At 44.3% G+C, this 12,320-nt stretch overlaps 1 protein-coding gene across 1 annotated transcript in view; it reads left to right on the forward strand.

The window, feature by feature from the left end:
* The window catches only part of Tnfrsf21 (tumor necrosis factor receptor superfamily, member 21), a 72,634-nt gene that overhangs the window by 44,808 nt on the left and 15,506 nt on the right, over positions 1-12,320 (forward strand). Inside the window, exon 4 of the mRNA NM_178589.3 lies at positions 3,606-3,871. Coding sequence (NP_848704.1) covers positions 3,606-3,871 — 266 coding nt within the window. The remainder of the gene's footprint in view (positions 1-3,605; positions 3,872-12,320) is intronic.

The following is a 12,320-nucleotide window of genomic DNA, read 5'->3' on the forward strand; positions in this document are numbered from 1 at the left end:
TGACAGTGAGCCTCTCCATTGTAAGTTGAGGAAATGCACGTGACAATTAGTGGTTTGCCCAAAGCCACACTGTCCTGGGCTTCATGCAGATGGAAACAATGGTCCTACTTAGAAGCAGAAGCACCCGTGTTTTCATGTAAGACACCATGGGCCTTAGCCAAATTGACCTAAATTAAGAATCAGGGACTAACAAGCCTTTCGGTGTTTGGAAGAGCCTACCACATTAAACCACATTGACCACAAAGAGCTGGCTTGTTTCTTCAAGTTACCTGCAGAAGTTTTAAATAGACTTTGGGTTTGTCTTCTTCTTCTTCTTCTTCTTCTTCTTCTTCTTCTTCTTCTTCTTCTTCTTCTTCCTCTTCCTCTTCCTCTTCCTCTTCCTCTTCCTCTTCCTCTTCCTCTTCCCCTTCCCCTTCCCCTTCCCCTTCCCCTTCCCCTTCCCCTTCCCCTTCCCCTTCCCCTTCCCCTTCCCCTTCCCCTTCCCCTTCCCCTTCCCCTTCCCCTTCCCCTTCCCCTTCCCCCTCTCCCTCTCCCTCTCCCTCTCCCTCTCCCTCTCCCTCTCCCTCTCCCTCTCCCTCTCCCTCTCCCTCTCCCTCTCCCTTTCCCTCTCCCTCTCCCTCTCCCTCTGCCTCTCTCTCTCTCTCTCTCTCTCTCTTGAAGGAAACTCATTTGCTTGAGATCAAAAGCTGTACATCTGGCTAAAAATTGCTAGGAAAACTGAAAAGCCAGCTGTCTGAGACTCACCATGAGGAGAACAGCAGTGTCTCGATTAGCAGTTCTCTCTCTCTCTCTCTCTCTCCTCTCTCCCCCCCCCCTCTCTCTCTCACACACACACACAGTAGCATTCTAGTTTTGTGGACAAGAAAGGAGCCTCCTATTAGAATCCTATTAGAATCTTTGGTTTTAGAAAGAGTTTTTAGGGGTTGACCTGGCCTGTATGTATACATGATCTCCCAACACATCTAGCCCTACAGAACTGAGTGGCAAGGAAAGAATTTATGGTGAGTTCCAAGTCCACTGCTTTCAGAGAGATTTCTGTATTATTGTTCTTCGCTAGCATTTGCTAGCTCATGTCACAAATATTTTCATCAAAAACTGAAAGTTTTTAAAAGTGTCTTTTATTATTATTATTATTATTACTTTATTTTCTTCTTCCATAAACCTCACTTGGAAACTTGACCTCATCTGAAAAGAAATAAGTAATAAAGAGCTCTTTTTAAGCAAGCCATTACTACCACTAACAGTTCTGGTGTAGAAAATCACTCACACTCCTATTGACACAAAACACGGCATATAAATCCAAGCTCAAGCAGCTTACGATTGTAGAGAGAAGCAGCCGGAGACACCAGACACCCCTTGCCTGACAGAGGCTTCCGCCAGGTGCTTATCTAAGACTGTGGACCTGGGGCTTTAATTCTACCCTAGATCCATCGGATTTAGGGACTAACACACGTGTTCACGGAGATGACAGGTCACTGATCGCTTGATGACCATCGAATAACCTCCACTTTGACCTCAGGTGCATTCGGTGCAGAGAAATGTGATGAAGTCTCTTTAGAATCCAGTTCATTCTGACCAGAAGTCTCCATCTCTCTGCCCACTGTGCTCGCCCGGGGCACCCTACCTTCTCGATAACCACACAGTGGCTAGCTGTCCTAGTTAACAGGTTAAGATAATCATTTCACTTAGCAGTGCTCTTGGGCTGCTGAGCCATGAAGTGCTCCCTTTAAGTGAAAAGGTAGACTTCTCAACTTAAAGCTAACTCCTATAACTGAGGATGTGTTCACACCCCCACACCGCAGCTGCTACCTTCTGTGTATTGAGGTTTCAAGTACGATTGATTGTGCCCTGTTAAGTTAGATGTTCTTAAGGAGTGATTATCTTGGGCCGAAATAGTTGGGTATATGGTCTGTTGACACAGTAAAAATGAACCCTCTCTTCAATTGTGAAGGAAAAAGGAATGCATGTTGGTTTTGTCGGTACCTCAAACTAGAAGGTATGGATGACAATGTGTGATAGGTGCCAGTTAAGATTGGAGAGGCATCAGATTACAAGGTTAGGCATTCTCTATGTTTTTAAGCATCTATGGAGAGTCCCGGATTGCATCCTATGGATGAGGGGGACTAGTGGATATTAAATCTTGGGGCAGGGTAAAGAATTCTTATAGAATTACCAGCATTGATTCTTGACTCAAAAGCATTTTCCTGTCATGGAAGGCAGCATGTAGTCACACATTTAACGGTGTTTGCTTCTATGGGAGTTCTTACGTCTAACCTGGTAACTGGGCTTGTGTCCCAACCACACCTACTTTAGTGGTGGTAGCCTAACTTTTCTGATTTTTTTCCCCCTCTTCTAAGTGTGCAGTTGGAATATTAATGTCTTTTGGAGATGTTCCGTGAGCTAAATGCCTTAACTTGAAACCTGGAAGATAATAACTGCTATTAGTATGATGCTGTCATTGGGGCCATTGTCTGCATCGTAACTTACAAGTCAACATAGAGGGCTGAATAACAGGGCAGAAAACTGCTCATTGAGCATGGAGTCATTTGAGAAGACAGGGTCTCACCATGTATCTTAGGCTGCCTTCAAACTGATCCCTCTGTCTTTACACACCTAGTTCAGGGACTACAGACTATCTACTATGTCCCACTATGGTAGATGTTTATGTTTAAAAAGTTATTTTATGTTTAACTCCCTGTCTCTGTGTGTCTGTCTGTCACTGTGTGTATGGGGGGAGGGGGGATGTGTACATGCGTGCAGTGCCCTCAAAGAATAGAAGAAAATATAAGATTCTTGGATCTAGAGTTACAGGTATTTTTGAGCCCCTGGACGTGGGTGCAGGAACTCCAGTCCTCGGTAAGAGAAGTCTGAACTCTTAACGGCTGAACCAATTCTCTAGCCTTCCTAGTTACATGATCTTAAACACCACCACCATTGGACTGGAACAGTTGGGTGTGTGGTCAGTTGACATAGAAGACACTGGTCTTAGAATCTGCATACTACTTAGCCAAGACTGTGTCAAGTACACTCAAGTCTTCATTTGTGGTTTCTGGTTTTCCGAATTTCACGAAGTCAACACTTTGTGTATGTGTGTGGGGTTCTGATTTACTTTATCACAATTGTATTTAGTAGTAGCAAAGACTGATTTGTTTGCTTTGATCGGTTTGCTTTCAAAAGCAGTTCTTGGGGGACAATTTGTCTCACGACAAAGATCAACCGATCTTTTCCTGTGTATTCAGGAAGCTAACCTATTGTCAAAAGACTCGTTTTATTTGTTTGTTTATTCTCTCTCTCTCTCTCCCTCTCCCCCCCCTCTCTCTCTGTGTGTGTGTGTGTGTGTGTGTGTGTGTGTGTGTGTGTGTGTGTGTGTGTTGCTGGGAATCTAATCCAGCATCTCATGCATGTTAGGCCAGTGTTCTGTCAGTGATTCACATCTTTCCTCCATAAAATAGAGTTTATAATGCTGTCGCGCTATCTCCATGATGGGCTGTGTATATGCCAATTACTTATGGAAGATGACTCATTTATCTGACTCAGCATCACAGAAAGGCTTCCTTATAGAACATGCTTGCATACACTTTTACTGTCTTTTATCTCTGGCACAGGTATTGACATCTTGAAGCTTGTAGCAGCCCAGGTGGGAAGCCAGTGGAAGGACATCTATCAGTTTCTTTGCAACGCCAGCGAGAGGGAGGTGGCGGCCTTCTCCAATGGATACACTGCAGATCATGAACGGGCCTACGCGGCTCTGCAGCACTGGACCATCCGTGGCCCTGAGGCCAGCCTTGCCCAGCTCATTAGCGCCTTGCGCCAGCACCGACGCAATGATGTTGTGGAGAAGATTCGTGGGCTGATGGAAGACACCACGCAGGTAATGTCAGCCCTCCATGGTTGTGTTTGTCCTAGAACTTCACACTTCAGCAGGGATGCTTGCAAGGAAAAACAGCTGATATCCAGTGTTTGTGTAAGCATGGGCATGTGTGGGCACGAAAGGGCGTGTGTGTGTGTGTGTGTGTGTGTGTTTGTGTGTGTGTCTGTGTGCATGTGCCTACACTAAAAGCACAGCTCTAGTCTTTAGGGAAGAGGTCTTCAGTGGCTGTGTTTTACAGTCATTGTGGGACTTCTGACGTTGTTTTATGCTTGGAACCCCGTTGCACACCTGTTAAACAGAACCCCCAAGGGAGGGAGGGTGAACCATCTGTTTTCTAAGCTTCCTAGGCGATTCCAGGATGTGGGGTTGCGAATCCCTGTCTTTGGGAGTATGTTCTAGAATCAGGCTATGCATCCAGAACCATTCTTTGTTAAAACTAGTTTCAAACCTCATTTTGCATTGCACATTTTGAACAAAATCAAATCGGGAACCTTTCCTCTTCCAGAAGGTGTTTGCACACTCGGGCGAGTTATCTGGCTTAGTTAGGGAGGCCCTCCTTGCTTGGTCTTACCTGAGAATTAAGGTGGTACCAACAGCAATTGGTATGAGGACTGACCCACCTTGGTTATTCAACCACCTTCATCAGATGGGGAACCGAGTACATTCCAGGGGTGTACATTATTGGTGTCAGTGAGCACTATTTTTGGAGCCAAATAACCCTGGATCTGAATCCAGGCTCTAACACATGTTAGAGAAATGATCAAAGATAGGTTACATCTAGTTTTTCTGACACTCATCACATTTGCAAGCCTTCTTTGTAGGCTCTCTTAGTTAGGGTCTTACTGCTATGGACAGACACCATAACGAATGCAAGTCTTATAAAGGACAACATTTATTTGGGGCTGGCTTACAGGTTCAGAGGTTCAATCCATTATTACCAAGGCAGGAGCATGGCAGCATCCAGGCAGGCAGGGTGCAGGCAGAGCTGAGAGTTCTATTTCTTCATCTGAAGGCTGCTCGCAGAATATTCATTTCCAGGCAGCTGAGATGAGGGTCTTAAAGCCCATGTCCACAGTGACACACCTACTCCAACAAGGCCACACCTCCAAATAGTGCTACTCCCTAGGCCAGCATATACAAACCATCACACAAGCATTAATAACAACAGTATGAACATGCAGTCTCCGGCGCCTGAGTTACTGATCTTACTCTAGCATGGTGATTCCCATCATCATGTAACTCATTCCACTCAGCCGTTCTTTATTGGACAGCCCCTCCCCCCCCCAAAAAAACCCATGAATTAAGTAGAAAATTTGTTTTTGGATCATGTGTCAAATAGACTTTGATTAAAGTTTTTCGATGTGTTCTGCCAGTGAGACTTGATAAAACCCACTTGAGGTTAAAGGCCATTCTGCACGTGTTATGTGTTCTGAGGTCCATATCCACTATTTGTAAAAGCTGGGTGGAGAGTAGTTCACTACTTCAGCTCAATTCATGACCATTCTGCACCAAATTCTGTATAGCAAGGGACTCAGGGTTTTGTATCCTTTATCTGTAATATCTCTTCATTAGTAGGGTGATCATAGGTCAAGTGAGTTGTATTTTAGTGGTGATGTTAGGGTGAAACTGTGTAGGTGTTGTCTGACTTTGAAAGTGACCTTCAAAGTTCTTAGTCTTTTTTTTTTCTTTTAAATCTCTTTGAAATGTGAAACGTTGGGGAAAATTACTAATAAGTCAGTTATAAACATTAAATCGCACATACTGATGTGTTGTAATTTTTAAAGAAAGAGTTCTTTTTTTTCTTTTTTTTTATTACATATTTTCTTCAATTACATTTCCAATGCTATCCCAAAAAGTCCCCCCCCCCCACTCCCCTACCCACCCATTCCCATTTTTTGGCCCTGGCATTCCCCTGTACTGGGGCATATAACGTTTGCCTGACCAATGGGCCTCTCTTTCCAGTGATGGCCGACTAGGTCATCTTTTGATACATATGCAGCTAGAGTCAAGAGCTCTGGGGTACTGGTTAGTTCATAACGTTGTTCCTCCGATAGGGTTGCAGATCTCTTTAGCTCCTTGGATACTTTCTCTAGATCCTCCATTGGGGGCCCTGTGATCCATCCAATAGTTGACTGTGAGCATCCACTTCTGTGTTTGCTAGGCCCCGGCCTAGTCTCACAAGGGACAGCTATATCACCATCCTTGCAACAAAGGCTTGCTAGTGTATGCAGTGGTGTCATAATGTGTGTCTTAGGATTTTACTGCAGTGAACAGACATCATGACCAAGGCAACTCTTATAAAGATAACATTTAATTGGGGCTGGCTTACAGGTTCAGTCCATTATCATCAAGTCAGGAACATGGCAGCATCCAGGTAGGCATGGTGTAGGAGGAGCTGAGAGTTCTACATCTTCATCTGAAGGCTTCTGGCAGAATACTGACTTCCAGGCTGCTAGGACAAGGGTATTAAAGTCCACACCCGCAGTGGAACACCGACTCCAACAAGGCTACACTTCCTACTAGTGCCATTCCCTGGGCCAAGCATATACAAACCATCACAATGTGTATTTTGTCTGCGTGTATGTGTGTGCACCATGTACATGCCTGTTGCCGTCAGAGGCCAGATGACAGTGTAGGGTCCCCTGGAACTAGAGTTACAAATGGTTGTGAGCCTCTGTGTGGGTGCTGAGGGTCAAACCCAGGTCCTTTGCGAGAGCAGTCAGTGTTTTTAACCACTAATCCACCCCTGTGGCTTTGTGCTGTGAATTTCTAAGAGTTAATTTTTGAGGACCACTATATCCAGCTACAGCTAGGCTTTTAAATAGTTGGGGTTGGAAAAGCAAGAGGAATACTTATCCTCTATCTAAATAAGATACTTGCAGTTAAAATAGAGGGAGCGCAGAGAAAGTTTATTAGGCTTTCATGGTTGTTGGCTTTAGTGGGAAGGACTGGTCAACAGCAGGTTGAAGATGGATTCAGCTGTTTGGGGATGAACTGCCTGCTCTCCTTGACAAGGAGGAAGATAATGCAAATTAGGCCACATTAGAACTTGCTTATCCCGAATTTGTGATGGTCCCAAAAGGATAAGAGGTTACTGTGGCCAGGCATGGTGGTGCATGCCTTTGATCCATCCCAACACTGAGTCAGGTGAATCTCTGTGAGTTTTGGGCCAGTCAGGTCTACAGAATGAAGTCCAGGACAGCCAGAGCTACATAGTGAGACCCTCTTTCAAAAACAAAACAAAACAAAGCAAAGCAAAACAAAACAAAATACAAAAACCCCAAAATAAGGAAAATAAAATAAGTAAAGACATGACTAGTATGCAATGGAACAATTAATAACCTAAGAGGCATAAGAAATTTATAAGAGTGAATTAAAGCACAAAGTACCTCTTCCAGTATGCTAAAATCTTATGCACACTTCTTTTTCTCATTTCTTCAGAACAAAAAAATGAAAATAAGAAAATCCATGCACCTCTTCCTTCCTTCCCCCTCCCCTCCCCTCCCCTTCCCTCCTCTTTCTTCTTTCTTTCTTTCTTTCTTTCTTTCTTTCTTTCTTTCTTTCTTTCTTTCTTTCTTTCTTTCTTTCTTTCTTTCTTCCTTCCCCCTCCCCTCCCCTTCCCTCCTCTTTCTTCTTTCTTTCTTTCTTTCTTTCTTTCTTTCTTTCTTTCTTTCTTTCTTTCTTTCTTTCTTCTTCCTGTATTTTGAGAGATCATACTCTGCAAGCATCCTGTAGCTCCCAGCTTGTTTTTTCTGTAGTCTGGGTATTATGACGCATGCTGAGAGGGCAATACTAAACTCCTTATCACATGTTTTAGTAATGTGCATCATTGTATTGCAACATTCTGGGTCCCATTCTTACTCTAATTCTAGGAGCCAACAAGCCTGATTCCTGGCTGCCAGTTCATAACAACTGCACAGTATGGAACAATCCGCCATCCATAGCTTCTCACTGAGATTTGTTGAGTCAAGCTGGAGACTCAGAAAGCAGGGGGCATAATTAAGACTCACTCTTCACATTTTCGGGTGGAATTGCTTTTCCTGTGTTTTGTGGCACTCCTGAGGACTTGGGACTTTGCCCCAGGAGTTAATGGACTCTTAATGTGTAAAAATGACTCAGTTTTAATGGCTAATGTTTCTTCCCTCCCGTGAGGCTGAGAACACCTACATTATCCTGCTATTCAAAAGGGTTGGCATTCGTGTGGCTTTTAGTTACTGTTCGCCAGACCAGCTGGTCCTGTATTAACCATGGTGTTCATTGTTAAGGCCTCCTGAGGCTGGGTCTTTCTTCATCCGAGGGACTTTCTTCTTCCAAGGTCAATGTCTAAAGCTGAACACAGATCCTTCAGAATCGTGAAGGATTCTTCCAAGCATGTGCATTTAGGAGAAGTAGCTCCACAGTGGGGTGATAGTTGGAAGTGAATGGGATTTTTGACAGATCTACTCAAATTCTTTTAAAAAGTGTGTGTGTGTGTGTGTGTGTGTGTGTGTGTGTGTGTGTGTGTGTGTGTGTGTATGTCCTCACCCAAGAAACCAAAATTACAGAAAGTTGTAAGATGCCCAATGTCGGTGCTGTCAACTGAACTCCAGTCCTTTAAAAGGTCAGCAAGTTCACCTTCCCCCTAGTACCTCTCCCACAAACAAAGCTATTTCACAAACAAACAAAAGGGTAATACACACACACACACACACACACACACACACACACACACACACACCATATTTTTAATGAATACCACGAGGACTACAGCATCCATACTTAAGCTACAAAGTATGTTATAAATGTGTCCTTTTCACCCGGTGCCAGAGAACGTGAATCCTATCTCTCCTCCTCTTCTGTTTTGCTTTCATTGTCAAGATTTTATGGGGCTGGGGATGTAGCTCAGTGGGTAGAGTGGTCGAATAGCATTCGGGAAGCCCTGGGTTCCATCTCTAGCCCTGCATACACCAGACAAAGTGGTACATGCTTTGTAATCACAGAACTCCAGAGATCGATCATCCTCAGTTATAGGAAGAGTTTTTGAGACCAGCCTGGGATAGTCTGTCTAACTACCTGGGCCATTCTCCTTTGTTTAAACCACACTGTTCAGGTTGGGGTCACACAGTACCGAATAAATAAGCAATAATAACTAATAAACACAAAATATTATTTTACTCTAGTTTTGAGGGATAGCTAGGAACTAGAAGGTTGGCTTCCCAGTTACTTTCTTTTGGTATCTTTCTTCAATGCTCGGGTTTCTGTTCCTCCTCCTGGAACAGCAAGTCGATGGAGTGGATTTTTATCTTGAAATCTCCATTTTGTAAGCATTTATGAGCACAGTATGATACCAAGCACTCTGGGTCCTGCAGATGTGTAAGGCACAGTGAACGACGTCAAGGGGAGCTTGCAGTTGAGTTATGAAAGCAACCCCACACAGACCTGTGTGATCCAAGCAACTGAGTCCAGGAGGTTGGAGGACTAACGTACTGGCTGTTCTTGAAAGCAGCCATTAAGACTCCAGTAGGAAAAGGAGAGTGGAGATTGACAAGCTGCCAGACTCCTCAGGGTATACTCAGCTTGAGGACCCTGGGTAAACGACCGTGCTTCTCTGCCTCAGTTTCCTCGCAACTGAACATGATGCCTGTGGTTGGTTGCTTCGGGGATGGATGTGGCATAGCCACCAGAAAGCAATTCATTTATGTTTATTTCTCTTTTGGATGTAATGACTCCCTGGCTTATTCCTAACCAACTCCAACTCACACACACATAATGGACCTTTTAAATCCTGAAGGCTGGGGTCACATAGTTTTGGATGGGGAGGCCTACCAGGTTTCCAGGCCTCTGGAAGTGGATGGTCTGTCAAGGCAGAGAGTTGCCTGGGTTCAGTGCCCAAGAACTAGAAAATCCAGCTAACTGTAAATATTTACTCCTTCCTGCCTGAGCGAGTGCTGGCTGGAATGTTCTCCTTTGCAAGAAAACAAAGGTGTGTGTGAAGATAGTGGTTTCTCCCAGCTCCTGGCTCTCAAGAGAAGTGAAGCTGGCTAGCTGAATTTCTAGGTTTTCTTTTTAACTTACTTTTTTCTCCTTTTCCCTACTTTGACTTTTAACTCTTTGTGAACGCAGCTGGGCTTAGTGAGTGCAATATTTATTTTCTGTTCTTTTTATGTACAACCCCTTTCCCTTTGGTAGGGTAAGAAGATGGCCTTGAATTCCCATGCAAATTGGACAGGCTTCTCGAAAGCCAGCATTCATTCTATTTGCACCGCACCTAGTAAATGGTTATTGGAACTGACCAAGGCATTACCGTGTGTCCTGCTCTGGGATACACAAAACAAGGTGTGAGAGCTATGGCTAGTGGCAAGGTTCTGGAACAATCTGACAACCTGGTTTAAGTCCAACACCTTTTATTTTATTCTGATTTAAAAAAAAAATCAGGTCTCACCATGTTACTCTGGCTGCCCTAGATTTTAGAAGGTAGAAGCAGGCAGATCTCTGCATTTGAGGCCAGCCTGGTCTACATATCAAATTCCAGGACAGTCAGGGCTATAGAGAGAGTCTATTTTAAAACAAGTTTTTGGGGTATTTGTTTTGTTTGTTTATTTTTATTTTTTTAATACTAAGGGGTTGGAGAGATGTCTTAGCAATTAATAGCCCTGCTGCTTTTGTAGAAAATCCAGGTTCAGTTCACAGCACCCCATGTAGGCTTACTTTATCTAACTCATGTTTTCAAGGTGTCTGATGCCCTCTTTTGGCATCTTTGTGCACAAGGCGTACATGCATACATACATACATACATACATAAACATACATACATACATGAAGGTAAATGTTCATAGCCATGAAATAAAACGAAGTAGGTATAACAGAAAGTTAAGTGTAATCGAACATCCCCGTGATCCTTTGGGGATTAATGCAGGAGGGCTGCAAATTTGAGGGTAGCCTGGGCTAACACAGCAAGATTCTGTAGAAAGAAGAAAAAAAGGAAGGGGGAACGGAGAAGACATGAAGAGGGAGAGAAAGAGGGGAGAAAGAGAGAGAGAGAAGCAGTAGACTTTTCATTGACTTCAGATGCTTGCCGTGAGTGGTGTGGGTGCAGGGCAGTTGAGCATGGCTGCCTTACGCTCACACTCTTGGCCCAGTGAGATAAGGTAGGTGAGGCTCCACTGCCATGGAACAGCCTTGGAACACAGCAGATTTCGTTGTTCTTTACTTGAATGCTTCCTTGCCTTTAGGGGATTTTCAGCCTTTGTAGAACCAATGCGGAGACCCACTCCTCTCAGGCTGGCAGTGGTTGGCCACACTTCTGTTGTCTCTCTTCCCCTTTCCTCCAACCTCCTTCCACGCCTCCCCCTCAGTCTCATACAGTGGCCTTTGTGTTCCATACTGAGGTCGTGGATGCTCTGGCTGCTGAGGTAGCACAGTTACTGGCTTTATTTATTTTTTTATTTTTTCGCCGCCAAGCTTCATGATACAGCAGCTGTCCGTATCTATGGTCTGACTGGGACTAGCAGTTTTCAGAACTGTTGTGAAAGCGAGTTGGGATAAATACCAGCTGTACATTTCAGTTGGCTTTTTGGTGATTCAAGTGAGGTTTGTTTTTAGGTCCTTGTTGTTGTTAATTTTCTAGAAAACAGACCCTCTGGCCTAAGGGATTTGAGACCTTTAGGCAAGTACTCGTGGACCTGGCCCCTGCTCTTTGCTGTGTCACTCACTACAGCATAGAGGGTCATTTAAGGACGTGTTACTTGATCTCGGCATGACTGTGGGCCCTGGGGAACTTTCAGGGTAGTAAGAGGACAGTTGCTGAGGGATTGATGACATCTTCAGGCTCTGGTGTGTTTCGTGTTGCTGGTTATGTGGCGCAAAGGAGACATATGTGTGAATAGGCTGAAGATGTTTGCTGGCATTTCAGGCTGATTCACTGATTACTGTATCCCTAAGTCTCAGCTGAAGATGGTAGCACTCTTGTACTACTAGCACAAGATGCTGAAACAGGAGGATGGCCAAGAGTTTGAGGCCAGCCTGGGCTACAAAGTTCAGCCAGGGTACACAGTCAGAATCTGTCAAACAAACAAACAAATAAACAAAACAAGAACCAAAGATGCTTTGTAAAGATTCTTAGTTATTTGCAGTGGCCTTGTGATGTAGTAACTGCTTGCCTGGTACTGGGTGAAGAAGAAGAAAAGTGGTCCCTGCCTCTCAAAGCATCCCTCTCCAGGATGAAGGATTGATTGATAATTAATCACAGACATGAGCAGATGTTCCGTTAGAAATGTGTGTGAGCGCTTACAGCATCAGGGGGTTTTCTTCATCTAGACATGCCCAGGACACTAAAGCTGTTGCATGCTTGTGTGTTTTAAAGGACAAGATCATGGTCAGAACGGCTCAGAACGGCTCTTCGGTTTTCTTCTCTGTTTGCAGTAGGCAGCCACACCTGCCCATTTGCAGTAGGGCCTCTCAACCCTGCACC

Source organism: Mus musculus, chromosome 17 (genome assembly GCF_000001635.26).
Source record: "Mus musculus strain C57BL/6J chromosome 17, GRCm38.p6 C57BL/6J".
Classification (NCBI taxonomy): domain Eukaryota; kingdom Metazoa; phylum Chordata; class Mammalia; order Rodentia; family Muridae; genus Mus; species Mus musculus.